Raw genomic sequence first — 27,351 nt, forward strand, 5'->3', positions numbered from 1 at the left:
TTTCTCATCTTCTAAGAATCAGCAGCTTTTTTGGGGGGGGGGGCATCGGGGATGTTCACGCATACTGGCGTGCAGGTACAGTATGCACTGACCTCCAAACAGCTGCCTGGTTAATAAAGAGCCTCGTGAAAGCAGTGGCAACATTTGCTTTAGTCTTTCTCTGTGGCTGCAGACCTTCCAGCAGCTGGATGGCAACATCATATAAAAATACCACCGGACTGCAGTGATTGGCTGAGAGAAGAGATGGGGTTTAAACCAGAGTCATGAATGAACAAGCAGAGAAGACCTTCACCTGCTGAAGAAAATATTACATGGAGATCTCTATATGAGGGCAAACAAGAAAAAAAAAAGGTGGATTTATATAGTCCATGATGACAGAAACAAATAATTTTATTTTAAAAATATTTCACTGCTGATACATACAATACACTCATCATACTCATATATATTTGCATAAAGTATACTCTTAACATGATAATATTTAAAGATTTGATACATTATTGTCAGGTGGGAGGGGTATATCAACATGGGGGACACTTTATTGTAGTGTGTAGCGTAAAACATTGAAACAGAAAACCACTAGAACAGATACAGAGGGGACCTCACCAGCTTCTCGGTGATTGGAGGAGGACAGGAGGACAGGGGTGGAGCCCGAGCTCTGCAGGTATTTTATCGTCCTGCACGGAGTCCGGCCTCAACCCAACTGTACACTGACCGAGGGATTTACACAGATGGGCGACACAGGAACTGCTGCAGCTCTATGACTTGCACCATTTTGCATCCCAGATTGGATAGGCTCACTTTGCGGGCTGCCAAATGTTCAGCCACGACTGGTTGATGCCATGTCAAGAGATGAAAAACTCTCTGCCCACATGGAAAGAAAGCCTGCTTGCCCAGGTGTGCCTCTCATGAATTAACATTGGACTCAAGTCACACAGCCAAGCATCTGTTTTTCTGACACATGAATCCCTGTCGACCTTTGACAAAAACCCACAAAATCACTGATCAAGAATCCCCAAAGACTCCTCTGACATCAGGATCAGCTCTGTTTGTCTGTTTCAAACCCCTGAAAAAAATGTTCTATGGAATTAAACACCCAGAGGCTCAGTCAATCAGCTTACTTTGGTCTTAATCAGATCTAATTTAACAAAACAGACTCTGGATCAAATGTTGCCAAACCCTGACTGGTGCATGGGAGTACATGACCCCCACCTTTCTCCACCCAAGCTCTGCCCACTTCCACTCAGAGAGAACAAAACTGGAAATCTCATGTGTGAAATAACCAAAACTGTTCAAACTTTGGCACAAAATATTGTTTTTATATAAAACTCCTCGCTTTTTCGCACAATAAGGACCACAAGCTAGGACTTCATCAGAGTTTGAGTTAAAGAGCGAGTTAGTTGAGTTTCTCTTTTTTGTAAATGTATTCATCCAGATGGTTAGAAGAGTCTTTGAAGACTGACTTTCTGAGCTGGAATGCTGGCTTTCAGAAAAACTTGTGCTCATCTGGTTGGATGTAATGATAACACATGAGAGGCACAAACAAGGGGCAGACACACAATGCAGCGCCTACTTCAAATAGCACTGCAAAATGCATACGAGCATGTCAAAGCTGGCCACTTCATTTTACTATGCTGTTAAATGTCTCAACAATGCACTTTCAGTGCATTTCACATCATCTTATGCTTTTGTTTCCAAAATGCAAATGCATGTTAATTAATTTCCTTTCTAACCCTGTGTATTTTCTATGTATTTGAGACTATATATAACCCTTTCAAATATATTCAGCAAAGCGTCTCAGGTTGGGGTCTTTCCTCAAACGCTTTTCTGAGACATACATCTTGGCCTTAGTTGAATTTTTAATTTCAAACGCATCTTAAAAAGAACTGTGGCCAAACTGAATTTCTTTCCACAGAGGCAGGCAGCAGGAGTGTTGACACCCGTCTCAGAGCGTCCCCCTCGAATCACACTCGGACAACCAAAGGTCTGTGAGCAGCAGAGAGCTGGCGAGGTGACGAGGTCGTGTTGAGGATATTCATCATCATGGAGGAAAAACGGACACTGAAATGAAGAATCCCATTCAGACGCTTCTGGCCGTCCCTCCTGACCCTGTTTATTGTCGCGGGGACCAACCGGAGAATGTCCTGTCCCCGTTACCAAGTCCTACTCTGCTGGATCACCGCCGCCTCCGTCTCTACCACATTTACCTGTTTCTATAGTCGCCCCCTTTCTACGTTGCAGCCCTCCCTGCTGATAAGGTAGTCTGCATTGAGAGTTATGTGTGGCCACAGTACATCTGTGTATTACCAAGTGCTAAACAGACCAAATTCATGAGCAACTGCAGGATGTTTTTCTTTTTTTAAATCCACCCACTATAAATCTGTCATCTGTGCAGCAGAATTTAACTCAGAGGTATTTTTTTTCTTCGACTTCTCCGAACTCCAGCAAAACAAGTTAGAGGAAGGCTGCTCTAAATTCAGGCCCAGGTACTGACGACAGACATGTTAGGTCTGTTTTTAAATATTCAGATCAAAAAGGCAAAGAAATGCGTTCACAAAGACCTGCTCTGAATCAGAGTACTGATCCAGAGCCAGCCCTATCGTTGAGTTTAGTGACCGACGGTCTAACTCCATCTTAAGTGCTTCATATGGGTACTAGTGTCGAGGGAGGATGAGCGGGTGGAGACCCTGTGACCCAGACCACCAGGTTTTTATGTTAGCGGCTTGATGCTAATCAGCCTTCCAGCATGCGTTTACCTGTAGAAAGCCGTGTGTGAGGAGCAGACCTCAGTATAATGGCAGTGTAGAACGTTCCCTCGTGGAGGAGCACTTGAATTGTCCCGAGCTGCAGCTGAATTGTTCTCTTTGAGACGGGAAAATGTCTGCAGAGACATCGAGTGCACTGTCACGGCCTCGAACACACACCTGCACACTGAGCGCATCCGACCGACCTCCTTTTCTCCATTAATATCTGATTCTGTGTTGTTGCAGTCGTCAGAGCTTCACTCCAGCTGTTCTCCTCCCGCCGAGCGCTCGCTCTCGACGCTCTGAGGATTTGCAGGGATTTTGCAGCTAAAATGCGCAGGAGAACGCCCGCTACAGAACAAAGCAGTCCAGGTCTTCACAGGTCCAGATGGTTTCTCATTACAGAAGTGGGTCCATATTATATTCAGCCTAATTGTGTGCGTAGGGGCCTGTTGTACTGCCTCAGTGGAGCGGAGCACACTCGCTGTCAGCTTTGAACACATGGTGCGTCATGATCATCAACCAGAGTGTGAACCGTGAAGTCCATCCATCTGCTGGGCCTGCAGCGTATCCCAGCATGCACCGGGTGAGACGGGGTGCACCCTGGACAGGTCGCTGGTCTATCTGAGAAATTTTCCAATGTGAACACACTACACACTGAAAGCCTGCGTAGAATTAGTATGGAGCGCAGGACTGGGACGCAGCTCGCCCCCCCTCTGCAGGAACAGCACCGGGCTGTGAGGTGATCTGCACGTAGTGGTCGCAGTCGGAATTGTAGGTCACATGACAAAACTGGCCCAAGACACTTTAACATAAAAGCATTGGTTGTTAAACATGAATACATGTCTGAGAGTGAGAAACATTCCAACATGATGCTCTGTATTATCAAAATTTGAGCCGCGTGGCTCAATACAAATCGGAAAGTCTTCAAGAGCCGAATCAGTCCGCTATTTTCATGCCACCCATGTGTAGCGCATGTACTCACTTGCTCCATGGGCCCAACATGGAACTACAAGCTCATGTAACATGTCTTCCTCCTCCTCCTCGGCTGGTGGTGTATCGTGCTGCCGCCAGCGCTGATGCTCTCTCTGGGTGTTTGGGTCGAATCGCATTTTGGCTCATTTATCATACCAGCGTACTTCTGATGCAAGCGCTGCAGGTAGTTTCAGGCAGAAATTAATGTTTAAAACTGTTTTAAACTTGGGAAAAATAAAGAATCCGCTCGACTCCTCAGGGAAAATAGAATTTAGTGAGGATGAGCTTTACAGTAGCTTGGAGAAAAACGTGTTTACGTTCACGTTTGTTAAGGAAACAGCAGCTTGGTGGCTTTTGTCATTATTCCAATGAACTGAAATACACCTGCTTGTGGAATTTTGTGGCTTGGGCATAAAGAACCTCTAAGAACCTCCCAAGAGTTTGCTTCCCATGTTGGAAATCAGCTGGCTAAAACAGCCAATCAACATCCTACAGGCAGACTTGAACGCACAGTTAGCGACGATGAGGGCTGCGACGGGAGGCGGAAATCAAGCCCTCCCCACCCAACGCCAGTCCGCCCCACGTCAAACTTGAACCACTGTCTGTGAACGTCTCAGGAGTCCTGTGTTGGTTTGGGGTTGGCTGTAGACCTGGCAATGGCAGAGGCCCAGAGCCACTGTTAGACAGAGTTCAGTCCATCAGCAGACACATTAGCACCGCAATCCTGTAACGTGACAGTCCATTTCCTGGACTATTGTTAAAGTAATGGTCTCTGGCTGTGGCAATGTTAGGGAGCGCCTCACGCCTGCAGGCAACTGACACTGCAAAAAGAATCATCTTAACACATCGTTTGGAGGAGGATTTTAATCCTGTTTGCCCCACTGAAACTCAGGGTCACCTGTCCTGAATTTCATTGGAGTGTAATCCAAACAGCAGAGAGAGCCTCACCTCCTCTTGCGTGTAGTACTTTTCAGAAAAAAAATCTTTTTACTACAGCCTTTTCAATTAAAAACAAAAAAAAAAACATTTTTTTTGATAGACATTTTTTGCAGTGTAGTTGTGCACAGGGGCAGAGAACATGGCAGCCACAATTCGACCTGAATAAACTCTCTCCATCAGTGGCTCTGGCTAAGAGGGAGTCCCCCTCTCTCCCACCACTTCTTCCCTTCCAGCTCCCTCACAAAGGCCAGGGCAAGTCGCTGAAGTCGACGGGGCCGCCCAGGCCGGCGTCCGCCTCCAGCAGGGACATGATGACCGCCATGGCCGCCTCGTCGTTGCTGGGGCTGCTGGAACCGGGGTCGTCCATGATGTCTATGCTCAGGTGGGAGTTGTCACCTGGACAGAGGAGGAGCCATCGAGAAAATGATGTTTAGAAAGGAGAAAACGCCCAAATAAAGTATTGTTCTGTAATCTGGTGTGCGTTTGTGTCGGACTTACTCATGATGGACTGGTTGGAGTAGGGGTAGCCTACAGAATCAGGTCCAGGAATGATCCCCGTGCTCGGCAGCTCGGGTGTCCCTCCATTCTGAATCTATAGACCGGACACACATACAAAGCGGATAAGTTCCCCGTGAACACAGATCAGTTTCAACCTGAGCTGCAAATGTTTCCATTCTGTCCTCAAATTTCTTTGTTTGTCCACAAAGAGAAGACGCTGAGGCACACGGGAGGACGTGTCACGTGTACATCAAGTTCTCCTCAACACGTCTCTATGTTGTTGTTTTTTAGATAACTATCAGGTAGCAAATGCTCTTACATATAAGAAGACACATGATGAAGCAGCAGAAGAATCAGGCTAGAGATAAATTAAGAATGATTAGATCTGCAGATCCATTAGGTCTATATGTACATTTATAATATAGAGCACTGCCAGCTTACCCAGCGGTTGATCAGATCAGTAATTTTCAAATGGTGATTCAATAAGTGGAGTTCATACAGAGTCAGACTTAATTAATTGCTTTCAACCAAACTTATAAAAGAAACTGTGTGTGTGTGTGTCTCTCACCTTCTTGCCCCCTGGAGAGCAGGTGTCGGGTGGAGGGGTGCTGGTGATGTTCAGAGGGCTGGAGCCACAGCTGGAGGGGGAGGAGCCTCGAATCCTGATAGGGAGACAGATGGTTGCAATGATTCTGGAGTAATCAGCAACCTCAACTGCACAAAAAGCTGCACTGACTCACAGGTTTTCATTCCAGCTTAGATAACAGCTACAGATATCCAGACATGTGACCTACATGCAACTTATTTTTAACACCCGTACTGGAATTTTGACAGTGTTGCCATGACAATAAGTAGAGACTACATTTATCAGTGGACGCAACTGGTGTAACTTTAGCAGTGCAGCAGCTATGTGACGCAGTGTTGGCCTGGAGGATTCAGATCCCGCAGTGTGAACACACCTTCCTGTTTTACGTTGTTCAGATCTTACAGTACGTCTCCTTTCATTGTCTTCTCAAATGATCGGAACTGATCGGAACTCACAGTCGAGTCCTGTGAGCTTCCTTATTCACCAAGCATACACTGCTGGTTTCTGATATCTGATCGATGACACTGTAACATCTCTCCGTGTCACCTCTATCGCCATCATCTGCATTCAAAACTAGGCCACGGGCATTTTCCAGTCGAGGACCGACAGGCTTCTCCAGCTTGAAATACACCGATTCCATCTGCTCTCACCTCTGGATCTCCATCACTTCCTCTGCAATCATGCGTCCAATCTTGCCGGCTCCCGCTCTTGTGCCACCGGGGATGCCGGGCACCGTCTGCAGCGCTCGCCTTCCTCCACCTACCAATCAACAGCAATCAGGAAAAAGACATTTTATCCACTGTGAAAAGTATGTGATTCACAGCGGGCGGTGAATAACAGTGGTTGGGGTTTTGCTTGTTTTGGTTTTTTTTTTAATCAATATGCTAAGCTGGTTGGAGCGGTGTGCGTTTATGAAGCAGGATTTTACCCTCTGAGGTGAGAACACTGTCCATGCTCTGTGGTGAGGCAGCAGATTGAGGGTAGTCTGATCCTTCCATCATAGGACACCTGGACAGATGAACACACATGTGGAAACGCTCTGATATTTAGCAGCTACATATCATCGGTTTCAGAGGGGCGAGTGTCCTCGGGCTACTTACGAGACGACGGTGTTCGTGGAGACGATGTACTCCACCTCCTTGGTCCAGGGGTTCATGAAGCTGAACCATCGGCTCCTCAGCGTGATGAAGGAGCCGTCTTTGATCTTGAATTTGTAACAATTGGTGTTGATCTTCTCTCTCATCTGCAGCACTGTGGGCAGACCCATAGACACAGTAAGTAAAGACACACAGACATACTCAAGACCATTATCATACATGAAATGATTTCGCCTGTCCCTCAGCAGGTACCTTGTCTGTGGCACTCTGCCAGGTGGCCGATGTCGTCCTGGTGGAAATACTCATAGAAGGAGGTTCCCAGCAGCTCCTGGGGCAGGTAGGCGAGGATGGCTGTGGCTCTGGAGGGACGGACAGAGAAGACAGAGAAAGGTTGTGTTAGCTGCTGACGTGAGGCTCCTCACCACCAAAAGAGCTCTCGACATATCGAGCTGCAGCAAAGTCAACTCCTGTTTAGCTTTGTCCAGCAATCAATCAATCTATGACTACATTCTCCAGCTTCAGGACACGTGTTGACTTTAGGTCATGCAGAATCAATGAAGTCAGACAGATGTACATAGCATCCAGCACTGAAAGATTTAAACACCTCGGTATGTGCCCCAGTTTCCTGTTTCCTGCGGAGGGGATCTAAAAGCAGCCACCGTCAACACATCCAGACGACCACGCTGGCAAAACCAAAACTTCATCAAAGCCAACGATATCCGATGTGCTCTAAGGTGGCAGTGGGTGAAAAGGCAATCAAGCTTGCTCCATAGTAAAGCTAATTAACCTTTAAAAGCATAACTGCTAATATGAACAACAAGCAACACATTTGCAGATGGGAAACTATACAAATGACTACAAAATACATCATTGCATAAAAATGTGACAATGTGCATCAGGAGCAGTGAAACTGACTGTATCAATTCTCTCTAAATCATCAGTTCTGATGGAGCAATTCATTTTCTGCATACGTTAAATGCCTGAAGGTACAATGAATGTCATAATGTAAACTGGATGCTGTGGCATAATGATGGGTTTTGTTTTATGTGTGTAGTTTTATGTAAGGATTTGCCAGGGGAAAAAAAAGCTGCTTCGGGATATCATTAACTGCACTGAAGCCTCTTCACTCTTCTCATCTTTTTAAGAGTAACAGTGAAACTTTTTAGTGAGGAAACAGTGAGGACAGTCATGTGATTTGTACATCGACAGTGTGTATTCACTCTGCAGCATCAGGAGAATGATGACGGAGGGGAGAGTCAGTACTGCTGTCAACGTATGGCTGAATGTGTCATTTGTCCTTTGTTACTGATATATCTAAACACACCCATCAGAATTTTCGGGAGTCTCAGATGGGAGTCACATTCGTGTCACCAACAAAGAGTAGAGGTACTATTTAATGTCGAAGCACTGAACCAGTTCACCACCAAACAGCTTCTTCCAGTAATACAGTAAATACAGCCTGATCCACTGGTGGACACCACAGTCTTTCAGGAGATCATTGTCGACCTCTGCCCCGCTTTCTAGTATTTTATCCAGGGAGAACAAGAAGTTACAACTGTCTTTACAACACTCCAAAATGACAACAGAGTTAAGCTGAAAAAGCTTAACTGCTTACGACTTCGCACATGATGAACTTTATATTGCGATCATAAAAAGAAATCAAGGTTCAGTCGGTCACAGATGAAGAGTAACCTCAGCCTAAGTTTGATCCACACCCTCCTTTGCGTCTCACCTCTGGTCAACGAAGACGAATTTGCCGTCAATGGCGTGCCGGGAGACGTACTCTGTGGGCTTCACCCTGATGTCTGCCAGGCTGGGCTGGGGGACGATGTGGGGGTGCAGGCGGCCGATGGCCACCAGGCAGCTCAGGTTGCAGCCCTCGTTGTCGGGCTCGTTGTCCTCGTCGAGACCCATCTTGGTGGGCGGCCAGCTCTTCAGGTAGCCCGTGCTGTGGATGGTGCAGAAGCTCTTGCGGTCCGCTGTTGTGAGAGGAGGAGTGTGGGACAGACAAAGCGTCAGAGGTTATAATTGGAAATGGACTGAGACCATCTCAGTGGGATGCCGTCCCCATGCTGCGAGGATGATGGGAGATTCTTCCAGTTCAGTCAACTAAATCTGAGAGGGGTTGTTTTGATCATGGCAGCAGCTCTGATTGGCTGATGAAGTGAAACTGTTACAAAACAGACTTCAGAAAGCCACATTTAAGATTTCTAATGTCGTCTAATTATTTAAAACAAATGAGATGAAAAGACTCAAACTGCACATAAAAAAACTAAATTCTGCCTTATTCCATTTGCTTGCTTTATTTTCCAGATTTGCTCTGACATGATATTACTGTAAGATAAGATTTACTAGCATCTCATAATACTGTTCAAGACATCTTTTAAAGCATTTTGACATGCTAGGAATTCATCCACCGTCTATAAAAACATGTGACGGCACAACTGTTCATTTCAAAGTCACTCCACAAAATATGAAAAGCACGAGCGACGTGTCACTTTACAACCGTTTTTCGTTTCTGTTTAAAAACTCTGTTTCCTATGAGACTAACAGTCTCCCCCGGGGGGAGAAGTTTGCCTCCAGGGGATTTTCACTTATCACCCATAACAGGATGTCAATAAGAAAATGCTCAGGTGAGGCTCAAGTCCAATGCACCATTAAATGACTCTCTTTGCAGTCCAAGGTGTTAGATCAGGACACTAACGGTTAATACACACTGCATAACCTCCTACCAACAACTACAGACAGAGTTTGACATTCCTTTGCTTGTCTACACAGGATGCATTTCAGCCACATTTTTCAAGTGTCAGTCTAATCACACTTCTATTTGAATCAATACAGCTGTCTCCACAGGCTTGTGTTTTCCCTTTAAGAGCGTAGCTGCAGCCTGCTTCAAGTCTCTTTTCTTTTGGTTTTAAGCCGATAACTACGGTGATTGTGTATTGTGCTCTTAGCGCTGCCAAAACACTGATGACCTATACACAGTACCATGCCCGAACACATCCTGTGCAGACATAGAGGGAGGACTGAAGCTGCTGCTGCTGCTCTGCTGGCCAGCAGCTTTCACTATGCTGCCTATACAAAAATGGCTAATTTTTGGCCAAATAAAAAAAGTATTCTTTACATTTCTTGGGTCCCTGTAAAATGTCTGGGTTGCAGAGTATTTTAACGATAGTGGCAAAGAGGTGTAATATCTACTTTATACAAGACTTAAGATAGGAAGGAGCAATGAAGAAGGAACTATTAGGAATGGCCTGACAGCATTTAGTTTGGTATATTCTGCAGCAATATGGAAAACGTGAAGCATCCTATAACACACATTAAAGCTTGACACAATTGTACCAAGAGGTCAATTTAAAACCACGATTAAAAAACTGCTCCATTCTTGAATGTAACTGTTTTTAACTGTGTTCCATTGTCGTTTGCTTGTTTTCTCCTAATTTTCATCGTTAACTGTGCTCTTGTTCGCTTATTGGATGACAGACTCTACGGTAACATGAAAATATATCACCACGTCCCTCTGAGGAGGTTTGCCAGTTTATAACATGACCAAACTCTATTTCGTCCCGTCGGGAAACACAAAGCACGACATCAGAGGCAGAATAAAGCTCGCCTCTATGAAATATTCAGCTAAAGACTAAAACGTCATCCAACATGAATGGTGACACAGCCAATCTTGGTTTGCGTGCCTGAGCTCGAATGGCCTGCAAATGTTCCTCTGACTATAAAGACACTTAGTTTACACTCCAGTTCACCCCATCAGCATCTAAGCAGCCAGCCATATGTTTCATCTGCTCTCGGTCTCAGGCCACTGCAGCACAGATGACGCAAGGGACTGGACAGAAAAAAAGAAGCATTCCAGAAAGAAAAAGCCCTTTTCTTTCCACAGAGGTAAAGACTTATAGATTGCAAAAGTTTGTTATGAAAGCTGTTAATGTAGTATGTCATTATGGCTCATCTGACACTGCAGCTGTGTATGAGGGAACTACAAAAGTTGCTTCTTGTTTCCTGTATTTAATTCACAATTCCCTGTATGACACCATTTGCCAGGAAGACTGAATGAGACCCTGCTTTCAATGCCATCCAGAACTTAATTTTTAATCTTCCTGCTGTGTGTCCCCACCCCAAAAGTGATGTAACACTGCACCATTAGTGTTCTGCTATATTCATCACTGCTAAAAATCATTGCGGTCAAAGCTGACTCGCGGTGCTTTCACACCCGACTTAACTTTCGTTTAAAACAAACCACGGTGCGTTTGCCTGTTTACTGCGGTTTGCTCGGGCTGGTGTGAAAGCTGCGACGTGAACCCGTCAGGCCGAGACCACCTGACACCTCTGGAGTGTTTTGTTTGTGCTCTGAAAGCCAAACAGGCCAGCCACAGTGCTTTGTGATAGATGTGTCAACCATAGCAACGTGTATGCACATCAGCATGTGAGTGTTGCAATTACCAGTCTTACCTTACTGCAAGTTCTACTCAATTTTAGCAGACGCACTCATCATTTAGTGCTATTTTACATCACTCTGGGCAGGATTGAATTACCCTTTAAAAGCCCTGCAATGACATCACAGTTTGGCTGACTAAGGGACACAAAGTCAAAACAGCTGAGGTGCCAAACAAAGTGTTTCCGTAGTGCTGAATTCTATGCAAAAAGCTGTTTTTGACGGGATAGTTTGGTTAAATAAGGGTTAGGTAAGTACATTAATAAATACATGCACTTAAAGAGGCCAGCTTCCTTGGTTGTGTAATGTAGATGCTCTCATGCTAACTGAGGTGTGATTCCTGGCTTCAATAAGGATGTGCCTCTAAAAATACAACAAGAGTAACAGCAGGAAATCGGGGCTTTTGCTTTCATAAGAGGGTAGCTGAAAGGCTAAAAAAATCTTAAGTGCGTGAGGCAAAGGCTGAAGGTAGAGAAGAGCACTTGACTGGTACTTAAACATGAAAACTGATGGGGTGATGCTTAAAGCAACAGAGCTGCTTCCACTGCTGTTGTGAGAGGCAGCCTTAGATTTTAGGGCAGGAGGAGGATTGTCTGACACATTAATTCGCAGAGAATTCCAGTTTTGTGGTTCTTCTTGGTGTTTCAGCACCACACAGTACTGTACCTTTTTTCTTAGAGCAGGTGGAGGGAAAGTCTTTGTCCTCTACTTTAACAGAGGGCCTGTTGCACTTCATCCTGCAGAAGAACGACCGTCTGGCTCCAGAACAGAGTCTAGATGGGCCGGGGGTGATGTCTGTCTTTACCGGAAGGCCAGCTGCAAGTGAACACACACAGACAAACACACACACACACACACACACACACACACACACACAGACAAACACACACACACACACAGACACACATACACACAGAGTTAACACATCGACAGGTTTCAAAACTGTATTTCATTTGTATCATTTTTTTCATATAATTCATGTCCAGTCAGAAGATTCCAGAGCATCATTTTTACTGTCTGCACTGTCCCCCCTCCTAACTTTGGAGAAAAAAAAAATGGCAAATGCATTCTAATAATGCATCAGTCACTCTAAAACCTCGTGCAGGGAAATTTACCTGTTCTTTCTACTTTCAGTGCCTGTACTTTTAGTCTTGTATGACGCCGATTTCAGCCATTTTTCCCACTAGCTGTGTTTGCAGTTTTAAAAAAAGTGGCATTTTTCCAATTAAGAAAATGTGTTAAAATATTTCTAACCATTGGTCCTCTGTACGGGGTTCACTTTTGCACCATTTCCTTGTCATAATGTTTTATTTGCTTTTAGTAATATTTCAATCAAATTCAGATCTCTTTGTAAAATTATTTTTGCCAAATTGCAAAACTAAGGCTCACATATCTTAGACAAACATCAAATCATGCTATTGTTTGCAATGATACCAGAAGCCGACTCTTTAGCCACACTAACAGAGGTACTTGTGATACAGCATGTAAATGCTCTATAAATGGGCTACCATTACTTCATATCACAGAGAACAGAGATACAAAGCTGCAGCAATGTAGTTCTTATTATAGTCCTCTAAGTTTTATAATGACTACCAAGACTACGATACAACTAGGTGCTGAAATAAATGCTTTTACTGACGTCAGAAGGCAGCCTTGAGCTTGTGGTTTTCTCTGGTGTTATAAGGACACAACAGATCAAGATGTTAGCTCAGGGTGGAGGGAAGAAAACACCAGTGATCAGCATAAAGCAGACTCCTGACTCTACACAACAGATGACGTGCATTTGGACTTACTTTTAGCGTCAATGAGCCTCTCTCGTGGAGCTGTATCTGAAGAGGAGAGCTGCTCTTTGACCTTGGCAATATCCTTGGGGTGAAGGTAGTCAAACAGGCTCTGACCTATCAGATCGTTCTGGAGACAGTGGGGGACATTCATGAGTGAGAGGGAACAGAGGGAATGACGTGAAAGAAGAATGGAGGCAGAAAACAGAAAACAATACAGGCAAGTACAGAACTAACAACCAGCTTCAACCAAACCTACTTTTGAAAACAACTTCAAACATCCACTTCTCTGAAGTCAGTGCCCCAAGGCAACTTAAATGTTTCATTTAAAACTGAACTGCTGTGACAGAATTTGCAACTCAAGTGAGAAAGCTGTGATGATCTGCTGCTTGAATGACATTATTCATGGCGATGAAATTCCACTTTTATCATCTTTCCAGGAAATAGAAGGTCACGACTGTGAGCTCCTGCGTAGTTTGCAGAGTGACATTCAGAGGATGGAAAAAGTTTCAAATATGAAACGTACTGCAAGTCCTTCACGGCTGAGTGGCTTTAGCAATGACGGCTAAAATTCAACACCAGTCTTTTTGAGCGAAAAGCAGCGAATGCACATGACTCTCCTTTTCTCTCCAATGCACAAACAACGTCAGCATACCTGGCTGTAGTTGAGAATCTTGTACACGGATTCAGAAACAAAGAGGATCTTTCCACGGTCACACCCAACCACGAACAGGAAGCCGTCAGCAGCCTGCATTATACAAAACAGAGATAAACATGAGCAATTTCTAAAACAGAGATTCATCATACCTAATCATTTGTGCTGCACTCACCCTTAGTATCAAGTGCTTCAGTTCGTCATCTGAGAGGAAGGAGGGCTTGTAGTTGGCCTCTGTGTACGGGTTGGCTGCACCTGCAGACAGCAGTAAACATTTGTATGAACATGTTATTGTGTATTTGGGGACAGTTTGAATCATAATTTTGCATCATTTTACTTCATTTTTTAGAGCAAGCACTCAATCCTTTCTATTTCTAACTGCTCAAAGATTCGTCCTCCAACTAAAAAGCAAACTTCAAAGAACGACAGTTAATCGGTTTGTCAGTAAAATCGCGTGATTCCCAGAGCTGAAAAGGACATATTAAAAACTCCTGTTTTTGTTAACTAACAGATTAATGGACTAATAATCACAGCTCTATGTCTGATTCTATTGTGAAAGTTTTACTTTTATTTTCCTGTTTGTAAATAGCAGACTGTGCCAAAGAGCTGTCAAAAGAAACCTCCCTCATACCTCTAACAGTTGTGTGAACACAGTATGAACACAGCATCCATGTCTTTGCAGGTATTTTATCTTAAACAAACCTGTTCTTTTTTGCAGATCCAATTTCCGGTCTTCAGAGCATCTAAATTATACATTATTCAGCTTCCCATTAGCCTCATACACTGAGCTATCTCCCAGCATTCAGTGAATTTTACTAGTTCATGCAAACCTCTGAGTGTCTTCATGTGCTGGACAGCCATGCGCAGCACCGTCAGCTTGTCCAGCTTGCGCGACATGGCGTTGCAGGTGGGCACCAGCGACGCGAGCTCGTCGATGAAGCTGTTCATCTTGTCCCTGCGACGCTTCTCTATCTGGCTGTGAGCTTCCCTGCGGAGGGAGAAGCGCTAGACGTTAACAGATGGCGATCTTGCTTCTTGCTGGCGTAAATCCAAATAAAAACACGTATGTACGCAAATCCTTTTGCTTGCATTCCACCTGTTGCATAAAAAACTGAACGCACACAGCGGGAATGCAAGATCAGGCAAAGTATTCTTCAATGGACTGCGGATTATCCATCACCTCACACTCTTATCTAACATGATATAAATCAGCTAGCTCAATGCTATGAAAACACGGCTCCCTAAAGACGAGAGATGAAATGCTATTTCTGCTGTTGCGTCTATCCTTCAGGAGTGTAAGAACACATCTGAGGGTCTATCCCACTTGGGTGTCCTGCCTTCACTTTCCTACTGAAGGGAGAATTCTTTGCACGCAAGAGAAAGAGAGCTTGTGGTTAGCCATTAGGTATGCTCTTACATTCCCTTAGTTCCACATAATGCTCAGATCTATACACTTCAATGTATAAAGTTTCTTACTATCAACTCACACAAAGCTCTCTCTGTCCCCAATCAGACAGTGACATTTAATTCATGTAAGAGAGATTAGCAGGCAGGGGGAATGAGAGAGCGAGAACGGAAAGGAGTTTGTATACCTGGCATTCTTAATCCGGCCCTGTGGGTCACTGAAAAGACAAACAGAAATATTAGAGAGGGAAAACTGCCAAAAAGGAAAGAATAAACTTGAAGGTTTGAGGTTTAAATTTATGAGACAGGAGGTATTTTCAAGAGCAAGCAAAGGAGAGGAAGGGAGGGAGGGAGGAAGGGAATGGGGCCACGGCTAACCTCACAGGTTCTGTAACCAACCTCATTTGCTGGTTTAAACAGCATCAAAGCTTATGCAACAAGCGTAATGCTCTGGGGTTATATTTGACTGTACAATCTGTTGACTGGTGGCATACAAATATGACGTAGCTTTCATTAAGTCTCTTTGCATTCTCTCTCACATGCACAGTTATGCAAAAAGTGTAACAATGAGAAATTTCACCATCCACCCACTACGTAAACTGAAAGATTTCTTCATTTTCCTGATCTGAGCAGATTAAAAGATGAATGACACTCAGGATGTTTACAGCACTGAGAGTTCTTGTGCTGAAATTAAAGGCTTCAGTTATCCAGTTTCTTTTTTAAACCAGTTTTAAAACTAGATTAGGGTCAGTTCCCCCAAATTACAAAATAAAAATATATTTTTTAATTCACCTATCTCATCATGCAGATAGTTTGAGATATCCAAATTTTTACCTCATGCAAGACCGTTTTGTTCCAAGTCACATCCTGCAAAATCTTAGAATCTGTTATCTTGATGAATTAAACCTGTTTGTGAGCAAGTGTTCCTGAAAATTGATCATTAGCATAACTGACACCCACAAGTTGCTAAGTAAGGTTACACAGTCTGCTCTATCTGAACGAGGCATATGTTCCATTTTTGGCAATGCTACACTCCTTGGTGCAAAAGAAGAGGTTCCCCTGGACAGCGAGTGGCATTAAGACCCTGAGACAGCTCTGTGATTGTATAATAGTTTGCTTATTTCATTAAATCTAATCCTATCTAAGTACCTCGGAATTTATCTGACCTTAAATTCATATTAGTTAATCAACACTTCAATTTTTAATTTTAGCATTTTTCTGTGACATTTTTAAACTCGTACTCCTAATATCACTAGGTACTTGAGAAAATATGTTTCTTTTGGTCTGGCTGAGCCAACCCTTTAAGTTGGGTTTAACTGATGTAAAAAGGGAAACTTGATACTGTGAGCAGCAGGGAATGGGACAAAACTACAGGACATACAATAAGCGCCTGCTTTATCACCATGGTAATGGCTGCCACTTACCTTCCCAGTTTATCTTTGTCTGGGTCCATGTCACTGAGGGGGGAAAGACAGGAGATATTACTTCCAACGAGAACATCAGAGAACACTCAAATAACCACAGCGCTGCAGAAAAGCTGAAGGCATTTAAGGGTTCACTGGGTTCAGAATCAGTATGTTTGTTTTTCAGTCTATTCAACACTTCATGGTTTTAATCAATTAAACTTTGTGCTACATCTATTAACAATGAGTCATGTTTGAACTTACTCAAAGGAGAAGCCATCAATTCTGCAAAGAAACACAAATTCAATCATTAATTTCTGTTATCAAGGTACTGAGAAGTCTGACAGTGTTTGATGACAGACCCTGCAGTCAAAAACATTACAGCAGTGACTGATTCTAAACTTTGGTCTGTACAGCTAGTCGTGCGGTTAATGAGGCCATGCAACATAATGTGGCTTTCTTTCTGTCTCTCCTGGTTCTCTTACTTTCCTCCTTTCTTTCTCTTTACGCCACCTTTTTCCATTTCTGCCATTTGCTGTCTTTATATCATTTTTTCTCACTTTCCTATCATTGTTTCATTCTTATTCAGTCATTTTTTTTTTTTTGTCTCTCTCTCTTTCATGCTGCCCTTACTGATAGTCGGTGGTGCTGCCCTTCCTCTTGCGGGTGTAGTCCATGCCAGGTGTGCTGATGGAACTGGAGATGAGGTCGGTGGAGCCGGGGGACATGAAGTCAGTCATTGTAGACGAGATGTCCATCCTTTGGTCTGCCATCAGGTCATCTGCAGAGCAAAGACAAAAACCTTGATTATTTAACCCAACCATTCCTACCTGACTATTCTTAACAGAGTAGGTAGGAAATGGATGGGGCACAGGTGCTTTGTCATGTCTGGCAACTGTTTTCTGACAGTGGGAAGATAAAAGCATTTAGGACTGGAGTTAAAAGAAATACTTTGTACGATGCTCTTGGAAAAAAACTTTAGTTTACATGGCCACAAAACATGTGGTTTGCGCACTCCTATGTCAGCTGATAAGGGAAACTCAAAAACAAAGTGCAGTACAGTCCGTTTCCATGGATATTAACCAAAACACATGTCAACAGAAGAAAATGCAAATAGCATAGGAAGGAGAGTCATCCCAAACACAGCATGCAAGAGGGAGCTGCATCCATAAGCATTTGAATATTAATCATGATATGTAAATACAATGCAGACTAATAACCAAGGCATGTGCAGGATCAGTCACGTTATCCTTACTAAGTGCAGAGCCTGGTGACAAGGCATCCCTACAGAAGTTAAAGGGCAAGATCAATGTGGCCTCTGTGGAAACATAGGTGAGTTTCACGCATGCAGACAGAAGTTTCAGGGGCAAAGACAAAACAATCTATTCACAAACCACAGAGAGAGCAGATACATGGAAGGAACTCAAAGATAGCAGATGTCTTGCCTTAGGATGGGGCAAAATCATTTGCTGATGTAACAGGGAGTGTCCCTGTTTAAAGGCAGACTATGACGTCACACTCACCACAGATGTTCATCACAGCCTCAGTGTTAAAATCATCTCCTTCCATCCACTCTGGAGCCCTCAACTGTGAACACACAAAAATGTCACATTTGCAAATAAGTGTCGGTCCCAGCAGGAGAGGAGTCATTCTGAAACCGTGCAAAGACTTCAAGAAACATCAAAACACTGAAAGAAAACACACGCACACAGTTACAGTTGCCTGGACACACGCGGCAAACAGCACGCCAACCGGGTCAAATGTGGAGGCAGAATAAACAGGAAGTCATTATTGTCTCAGTAACCGCGTGTAAAGAGATACTGTATGTCACGGTTCTGATCTTCTACGGAGGATTTAGGTCATACCGTGTCAGCTACATGAAAGACATAAATCGTGTTCCAGTTCCCTCATTTCAACCCAGAAAAGTATCTAAATTCACTTGTGGTACTTTCTCCACCAAATCTGACCAAATTTTGTTCAGATGAGCTACTCTAAAAGACGCTGTGATCTTACTTAATGAGACTTGCCTTGGCCTAGCTACACACTTTAATTATTGAGCTACTTTACATAAACAGTAACTCGGCGCCAGGCTGAAAAGCGGAGCTTCACTGCCCTGTCTGGTTGAAAGATTCCAGGTTGCTTCATCTCTGACGAAGGAGCGTGCTCTGCTGCACCTCAGACCACACCCAGAGTGATGTCACTGAGCACTAACACACCCTGGAGCACAAGACGTTCTACATCACTGGGCCAAGATGAGAAATTAAGGCACTGGATGTCAGAAAAAACAAGATTTTTTTTTTTTAATGAGTTGTTCACTTACTCTTAAACAAGACATTTTATTAATTTATTAAATTTTGTCCTTAATTTGTACATGCAAACATGTACAAGTTGGTGCACAGGGTGTATTTAAGCAATACATAACAAGTTTATTGTTCGGTAAAGTTACTCAGGACACAACACATGTTAGCTAAAATTGGCTGTATTTTCATTAACACTTGATTATTCCAGCAGACTGGCCTTGTGGTGGAATCTCAATTCATTATAGATTTGACAAAGAGTTGTCTTACTACATCCTCACTGATGAATCAGCATAAAGCTCCAGTTTACCAGTGTCAGTAAATACCAGCCAGCACCAAGGCTTAACAACAATGAACTCACAGACACATCTATATGGATATACAGTGGAGATGGAAATGTACTTACAAAGACCCTGATGGACATTACTTTGCAAACTTGCAAACTCTGCAATTCCAACTAGCTGCCTCCATAGTATTTCCTTCTCAATCTTCTTTCCACTTGTGAAACTGCTGTGCACTTCCACACATATTTGGTTGCTTAGTGATGTTTTTTTTTTTCTTTTTTTTTTTTTTTAAACTCTGGGAGGTAAATGGATACTCTTACAAATATTCACCTATTCACACAAATCTACAATGACCATCAAGCCATGGTAGCAGTTATTCAGAATCACTCGATCAGAACGCCAGAGGACATTATTTGTTTTCAGGAAAGGCTGGCTATCATTATGTGATCCTATAACTTGACAGGATGAAAAGGTAAGAACAATCTCTTTATTTTCTGTTAATGTATTCAACTCTCAGGCAGTTCACACATGAGTCAGACTGATGCATAAGATCAGTAGGCAGCTTTCCTTGGTTCAAACTGAGCTCTCTGAAATATGAGTGGGAACAGCCTGCACAGGGAGAACAGGGCTGCTTAAGTTACCTGGATAGGAAACTGGAACAGGTCTCCTGGACGGACCTGGTATTGTCTAGATCAGTCTGATCTGCTCCGTTCTGTTCTGGTCTGAGTCTGGTTTGATTCAGCCTGACCTCGTTTCATCCAGTTTGATGTGGTCAGTGTACTCCGATATGATCTAATCCTTAAGCAGAGGGCGCAATCTGTCTATACCTGAAAACAGATGAAGAGAAAAGTCAGTGGGGTGCATATCTAATCTTAATCAAAAATCGTAAACAGAATGTAATACATCAGAAAATATAAACAAAACCACTTACATACGCAACAAACTAAAACAAGAGAACTCCTTACGTTTGCTCCTGCTGACCTGAAAAATGTCATAACTGAATCTGGGCTAATTGGATCATTTCCTGAAGCTCCATTAATGAACAGCTGAATGCTAAAAGCAGATTTTCTCTATTCTGTTTGCAAACCTGAATTTGCATGGCTGTTCAATGGAAACACTTCAAAGTTTGTGTGAATGAGTTTTAAATAACCTTTTAACCTATAGTGAATCTAACATACAACACTTATTCTGAATCTTTTCCTTTCTGGTCTTCTACTTGTTTTTGAAGGTTTCTGAGAAGACAAGAAGCCCATAAGGGCTCCGACAATACCTGTGATCCTGCTGCTGACAGCTCAGCTGATCTTATATATGACATGGCCACGTTACAGCTTTCCATTCTCACACAGGGCATATTTTCAAAATTAATTTCTGATTCTCATTTATAGACTGTTATCGTAGCTTCTTACTGTTTCCGACTGATTCATTTTAAACCCTGTGAAATGCCTCTTAATTATGCACCTGATGCCTGCTTAAAGCTAAAGCTACATGTCCTAGACAAGCCATCATCATGCTCACCAGTTGATGATCAGAATCGGATTTATTACCAAATACATTTTCATATACAGGGAATTTGTCTTGGCATTTTGGTGTATAACAATAAAGATTGTACGAAAACACCACAGTCCAGTTTATCCTCTTGAAGTTAGAACTGAAGAAACATCTTGGATAAGAGGCAAAATGTCTTCTAGAACCACAAGCAAGTCCAGTCTTTTTAAGCGTGTGAAGCATCTGGATGAATGAGAATCTTCACAGACTGTGTGAAGCCATATATATCAGCCACATGCTTTCATTTGCTAGTCAGTCAAACAAGAGGTCCCCTTACTAATTAAAAATAAAATCTTCATTACAAGCACACAATCTAGCTTTCTTAATAATGAAATGATAACAAAAAACAGGCTCGGTGAGCTCTTTTACTGGGACAAAGCTCTGGGCTAGAAGGGGAAAACCACTATGTCATGATTGAACACTGAAAAGAACTGGTGCTGGAGTAGAAACTGGGTCAGCCAGTCTCTATGGTCTCAAAAGCAGCCAGCCTCAATTTCCATCCACCACCTACTTCTAGTTCATCAGTGAGTCAGCAAGCCATTCAGCTCTGCTTCCCTGTTCTACACTCTACACCCACTCACACAGTCAGGAAGCAGCCAGCAAGCCTGTTCATGAACCAAGGAAACATCCAGGCAGCATGTCAACAGTCCAATCTCACAAATCACAAGCCTTGAACCCTGACCAGGGATGGAAATAGTTGTTGGAGAGTTGGGAAAAGATTTTATTGATATCAGTGGAGATACATTGTGAACTTTCTAGACTGTCACTCAGAGACTAAGGTTAGCAGAGCGGAGCAGCGATCAGCGGTAACAAACGAGACTGGCTGACCAACATGCCCTGCGTTAAACAACTTAAACCAGCTGAGGTGAAGAAAATAACTCTGCTCAGTCTGTTTCACCTCAAAAAGCCTTCACCTGCTCACGTCTTGAAAAACGATGGCCTTCCCCGGAGCTAACTGTGCAGTGGAGAGGATGCTCCCCTCTGCTGGAGATACAACAATAATAACACAGCAGAACATCCCAACTCATTTTGTTATTCAAATTCAGGCAGGAGACCGTAAGATGTTCTCAAATTAACTGGAGATTCCCAAAGATTCATAACCCTTCAAATGACTAGTTTTTGTTTTTACTTTGGCAGAAGTAATCAAAAACATAGCCCAAACCGGTGGGGAGAAGGGCTCAAGCTCCAGTTCACTACCTAGAATTTTAAAAAACATTTTCAATGCAGCATCTCTAAAAATGCTATTTGGTGATAAACCACAAACTTCTATTTATCAATCAAAACACATTTCATCGGTCTAGATTATGAGCCTTGATCATGAAAACAGAATTAAAAAGAAAAACTCACCTACACATGATTATTACTGGAAATTCGTTTAATTTGTGTGCAAATCCATAAACGGCTGTGCAGCTGAACCATCATTACCCAATGCTGGCACAGAGTACACATACATGCTAGTTTGGCTCACTCTCTTATTTGCTTTTAATAGCTGCAATCTTTTTTCAAATGATTCACACTTTTGTGGAGTCACACTTCTTAACAGTGAAGCTGATCACACTTTGTGTTACACTAGAAACCCCCTGATGACTGCTCCTCAAGCATTTGCATACTCACTTGTTTAGCAGTATTTGGTTTAAAAGGTGCTCAAATAAAAATGTGTGCATTTGTGCATTTTTGTAATGGCACAAACAGAATCAACTCATTGCTTCAGCATGAAATTGGCTTGATGCAATCTTTGAAGATATTTTGGTGAGTGGCCTCTCTCAGGTTCAGTCTCTTTGAAGCTGCACTTATCAATAGCTGTATATCAACAACAGATCAAATAACTGTATAAAGGAATAGTTGTCGCTCAAAGTAATTAACCCAGAGAATTAACACCTGACTCTGCAGTTCCCCTCAGCTCTATAGACCAATTTAGTGTCTTTGAATACACTCTTGTGGTTTTACAGCCTGCAATTTTACTGTCTGGTTTAGTCTCACCATTCTCATTACCACTGTTTTAGTGCTAATGTTCTGATAAACCCACTGTAGACCTACCAAACAAGTGGACGTAAATTTGTCAGGCAGTCGGAAACACAGCTCCAAATGAAGGCTAATGTAGCTTAGCATCAGAACATTAACTTCATGAGGACAGTCTTATGTGCTTAACACACAGTATAAAGTTAACTAAGCTGAACTTTAAGTGCAATCTGCGAAGCGTATTGGTTCACACTATACAATGCATGTGGTCACGCAAACCTGACCACTCGCCACATTCAGAGTCTAGTCTAGTTAATGTGATCAACCACTTTACATTGTAATACGATTGCGCTCCGAGCAGCCAAGGCAAGAAAAAGAGAACAAACCACAACAGAAGTGACATTTTCATTTTTCATCACACTCACACTTTACATCAGCTGATCACTAATCCATTTGCTTCACACTGCAAGAACTCTCAAAGTTCTCCATCAGTGTTCCTTATAACAAGGCCCCTGTGAAATGTATTTGAGACGTGAAATGAAACTGCAGCTTCTGTACTAGGTAGGCAGGATTGGGAACCACAGGGTAGCTCACAATACAATATAATCAGCATATTCTGCCCGTAGCACCGATACTCGCAATTCTGCAATACATTGCAAGACAGTCATCTTTAAAACACCCTGATACCTGAATAAGTTTAAAGCTGCTTTCAGACAGCGAGCAGTTACCGCTTTTTCAACTTTCTGCCATGGCTCGCCGCGTAACCATGGCAACCACAGAAACTACAGCAAGTGAAACGACATAGGAGCTGACTGTACTGGGATCCCAGTTCCATGAGTTACAAACCACTTCATTGACAAGAATTGAGAGGTTAGTGAAGCAAAATGGTATTAGCGCAACATCAGCATTAAAGGTGGATTATCCGGTCAGGCATGATAAACAACAGGGGTGAAACAGCACGTGCGATCCTCCTGAACCTTTCAATACAGGACGTTGGGTTCAATACGCGACTTCCTGGGTGCGGACCTGTGACCCAAACAGTTAGTGTCAAAATAGTCTGTTTATGTACTTGCAGCCATGGAATGGAAATTCCAAAGCACAAGTTTTACCTGGAAAGATTTGGCAGTGCACCAGCTGTTGTCTATCAGCTGCACTATGCAAGTCCTCTTAGCCAGGTAGGCTAAGCTCGTGTTGTACTGCTGACATCTGCATGACAAACACAAATGAGAGACCAGAGTAGGAAGATCCTCCCATGACATGTCGATATTTTTTGGCATGCTTTGATACTGTTGAATATCAAAAAATGCCTTGTCAAAGGAGTAAATCTCATCAGCATGAGTGAGCCAATAAGCACGCAGCTTGTACCGAGATCTAACAATGGTGTTGATTGGCTGTCTGACATTACAACCATCACTTGCTTATCTGCTCAGGTAACTCAGTAAACTTTGTGCTGCTTGTTAGCTAGCCAGTGCAGCCAATCTGTATTTGCTCGTCAGTGAATCTGTATTGTCCTCGCCACCACGGGGACGGATAACCTGCAGCAGAGTCACACAACGTTTCTAAGCAAACACGGTGTTGCCTACAGGCTGGCAGATAAAAGAGGAGAAATGTCCTGAAGTTGATGTGGGGGATGATTGTCGGACCTGGGCTAGCCACTCTTTAGTGCAGAAAAAGGAAGTCTCACGCTGCCAGTATTTTCCAATACCACAAACCATGTTGGATTAGTCAGACTAGAAGCTACACTGGTTGTTGTTTATATTTTTTCCTTAGCAACACATCTCTGTGACAATGGAGCCTATGGATGGGTTTGATCTGTCCAACCAAAGAACAAGGCCAATAACAGTGGCTACAGCCCCCTCTTATCAAGTCTTAGACATCATGCCAATATCCTGCCTTGGTTGGCATGGCAGGGCTCCTTGGTTATTATTATTCATTACTGACAATGCCGTTCACCCCACCTGGAAGGCATTTTAAATTGTTAAAGTGGATGAACCTCTGGATATTTTTATATGACGCTGTGTTTTTAATGTTTGAGCGCTTACATTTTTGCTAAAGCTCTATAAAGCTCGACTCTGGATAACCGTGCTGGAGCAACCATGGCCAGAGCCTGAGATGCAGGCACAGTGCCAGCAGTTTTCCATATGTCGGCAATGGCACCGTTGAAGGTGGTGTTTACCTTGATGATGTGTTAGAAGTTTGATTTCATCCAAAGTGAGAAACTTTCTTTTGCCCTCAGCTCTTCGTCTAACTTCTAACGAGCTCACCACAGCCGCTGCTTTTATCTGACCACCAAGTTTTAATCACTGGTTATAGTGAACATAAAAGTCACCTCTGACCTTATATAAACATCTAAACAGCGAAAAGTCAGACATTTTAGGAAATTTTGGAAAAAAAGATACCATGCCATGTCTGTACACGGTCAATAAAAAAAGCTCCCATCAGTACAGTGAGAGACTTCCTCTCAGCAGTTCGTGTACAGACTATATTTAATTATACTTGGTGTCAGTGGCGAGGAAAAACTTCCTTTTAACAGGTAGAAACCTCAAGCAGAACCAAGCTCTGAGTGGACGGCCATTTGCCTCGACCGGTTGGGTTTAAAGAGAAGGAGAGAGACAGAGAGATATTATTAAAACACGCAGGCCCCTGCCAATCTGACATACCAGACATGGGCATGAACAAGTTGCAGTCAGTGCGTGTGCGTGTGTGTGTTATAGAGGCCCTAAGTTAAAACACTTTTCTTTTGGACATTTGTTTTAGCCAACATAAAATACAGGCTGATGTTCAAATTTAGAGAGCCAGCAAGCAAGAGAGCTGATATAGCTGATAAGTCTATTCTGCGAAATGAAAGCGGCAAAAAAAGGTGTTATTCAATAGAAGCACGTGAAAATTAAAGCATTATGGGATGGACATAAATGACATACAGTGAGAAATAACTGCGTGTGCAATGGTGTGCCTTGCTGAGCATGTGCAGCTGATCTACTATTAAGGCACATACGTAATTTATCTAGTCACAGCCTTCACACTGGTGCTGCAACACACAGGGAAAACTTTATACAAAGTCTATACTTATGAAAATGTCTGAAGCGTCCATCTTTTCTACCTGATCCAGAACTGGTTGCCAAATGGTGTAAAAGTTGAGGGCACAGCCTCTTGTAGCATAACATTTTTTTTTTCTGGTGTCAGATGATGCATAAGATCACTAATCCATAGATCGAAAGTTGGAGGAAATCTTTCTTTCCATTTAAGCAGAATAAGTCTCCTAACCAGGAGTGTAGCAAAGGCTATCATGTTTTTGCTGTATTGGTTGAGACAGAGATCCTGTGGTACTGTGCCAAATATTGCTATTATGGCAAGAGGTTCTATGGATATTTCTAGCATGTCAGAAAATAATTTGAACATAGATTTCCAAAAAAATATTGGTGCAGGGCGCCAAAAAACAAACAAACAAAAAAAAGCTAAATCAAATTCCCTGGAGGGCTTACCTAACACACAACCTACTCCATTATCTGCTCGCTAGCGCCCCACAGAGTTGACTCATCTAACAAGTATGAAACGAAAATTAAAATTTTACTAAAATTTCGGGCAACTGACAATTGACAATTGTGGCTTTAATTACACTTATAGTGAAATATACACATCATGCTACGTTGAAGTCACACAATATGTACAAATGATACAGTATCTCCAGTGTATCAGCAAGGCTGGGCAGAGTTGCAGTGTAACATTTACATATTCTGATAAAATAATCTCAGTTTTATTCAACTGAAAATAAATCAGGGTTGTGTGTTTATACAAGAAAAAAGAACAATACAAATTCAGCTCCAATCTCACGTAAATATATAAAAAGACTGATGGTGGTTGATAAATATCATTTCCAGCATCTTACGGATCTAAAATTTGAATAAAAATTGTCCTTTTTTTTTTCTTTACCTGGAATAAGTTAGCTTTACTTTGCATCAGGGCAGCCACTTTATGTTATCACAAAATAAGGTTACGTTATTGTGCTAAGAATTGGATGAAACACTGCCAAATGAAAGTATGGGTGAAATGCAAACGAATTCATTGATTGATAATTGCCGCTGAGTGGAAAAAGGATTTCCATTGGACAACTTTTGACGAGGAACAGCAGCTCTTGTTCTGTTGCTGGTGCAGGTCAGAGGAGGACGACACTTAAATAATGCGTCCTTTTATTAAGTGATGTCTGCTCACAGATTCTAGTTGTGGCCAATGACTTGAATGTGTAGCATTCTGTTAAAGAACAAAGATTTCTCTGGATTCGAGTTTTTAGTTACGCTACTTCCCATTTTTGGTTGTGCAATTCACTAAGAAGAGAACAACACTTTAAAGATTTAAACTTTGTGATCAGTATGAATGTGACATAAATGATACTGTATGTATGATGATTTACTCGCAGGCATGTCCAAACTATTCCATTAAGGGCCGTGTGGCTGCAGGTTTTTGTTGCAACCAGTCAAGAGGTCACCTAATTACCAGCTGAAGACTGAGATCAGCTGATTAAATGAGTCCAGCCTGGTGTGCTCCTCCTTGGTTCGAATGAAAACCTGCAGCCACACGGCCCTTTATGGAATAGTTTGGACATGCTTGAATTGGTCCTGCTTGTTGAAAGCATAATATATGGATGTTTTGTATAACGAGGTGTTATGTTCCTTAAATTTACCATTACAGAAAAATAAAGAACATGTTTGTCTGAAAACATTTCTTGTTAAGGTTTGGACAGTGCCC

General features: G+C 42.7%; 1 protein-coding gene across 1 annotated transcript in view; it reads right to left on the bottom strand.

Annotated features, from left to right (window-relative positions):
* Positions 1-374: 374 nt before the first annotated feature.
* LOC121607554 (aryl hydrocarbon receptor nuclear translocator-like protein 1) overlaps positions 375-27,351 on the bottom strand; it is a 30,644-nt gene continuing 3,667 nt past the window's right edge. Inside the window, exons 2-20 of the mRNA XM_041938422.1 lie at positions 19,746-19,931; positions 18,047-18,110; positions 17,157-17,304; positions 16,788-16,808; positions 16,545-16,577; positions 15,309-15,338; positions 14,547-14,704; positions 13,892-13,971; positions 13,717-13,809; positions 13,074-13,191; positions 11,947-12,096; positions 8,572-8,818; positions 7,092-7,198; positions 6,843-6,993; positions 6,671-6,750; positions 6,393-6,501; positions 5,725-5,818; positions 5,157-5,250; positions 375-5,054 (exon numbers count right to left, since the gene is read on the bottom strand). Of these exons, the coding sequence (XP_041794356.1) occupies positions 4,897-5,054; positions 5,157-5,250; positions 5,725-5,818; positions 6,393-6,501; positions 6,671-6,750; positions 6,843-6,993; positions 7,092-7,198; positions 8,572-8,818; positions 11,947-12,096; positions 13,074-13,191; positions 13,717-13,809; positions 13,892-13,971; positions 14,547-14,704; positions 15,309-15,338; positions 16,545-16,577; positions 16,788-16,808; positions 17,157-17,304; positions 18,047-18,092 (1,917 nt within the window). The 5' untranslated portion in view covers positions 18,093-18,110; positions 19,746-19,931 and the 3' untranslated portion in view covers positions 375-4,896. The remainder of the gene's footprint in view (positions 5,055-5,156; positions 5,251-5,724; positions 5,819-6,392; positions 6,502-6,670; positions 6,751-6,842; positions 6,994-7,091; positions 7,199-8,571; positions 8,819-11,946; positions 12,097-13,073; positions 13,192-13,716; positions 13,810-13,891; positions 13,972-14,546; positions 14,705-15,308; positions 15,339-16,544; positions 16,578-16,787; positions 16,809-17,156; positions 17,305-18,046; positions 18,111-19,745; positions 19,932-27,351) is intronic.

This window comes from Chelmon rostratus, chromosome 6, assembly GCF_017976325.1.
Source record: "Chelmon rostratus isolate fCheRos1 chromosome 6, fCheRos1.pri, whole genome shotgun sequence".
Taxonomy (NCBI): Eukaryota; Metazoa; Chordata; class Actinopteri; order Chaetodontiformes; family Chaetodontidae; genus Chelmon; species Chelmon rostratus.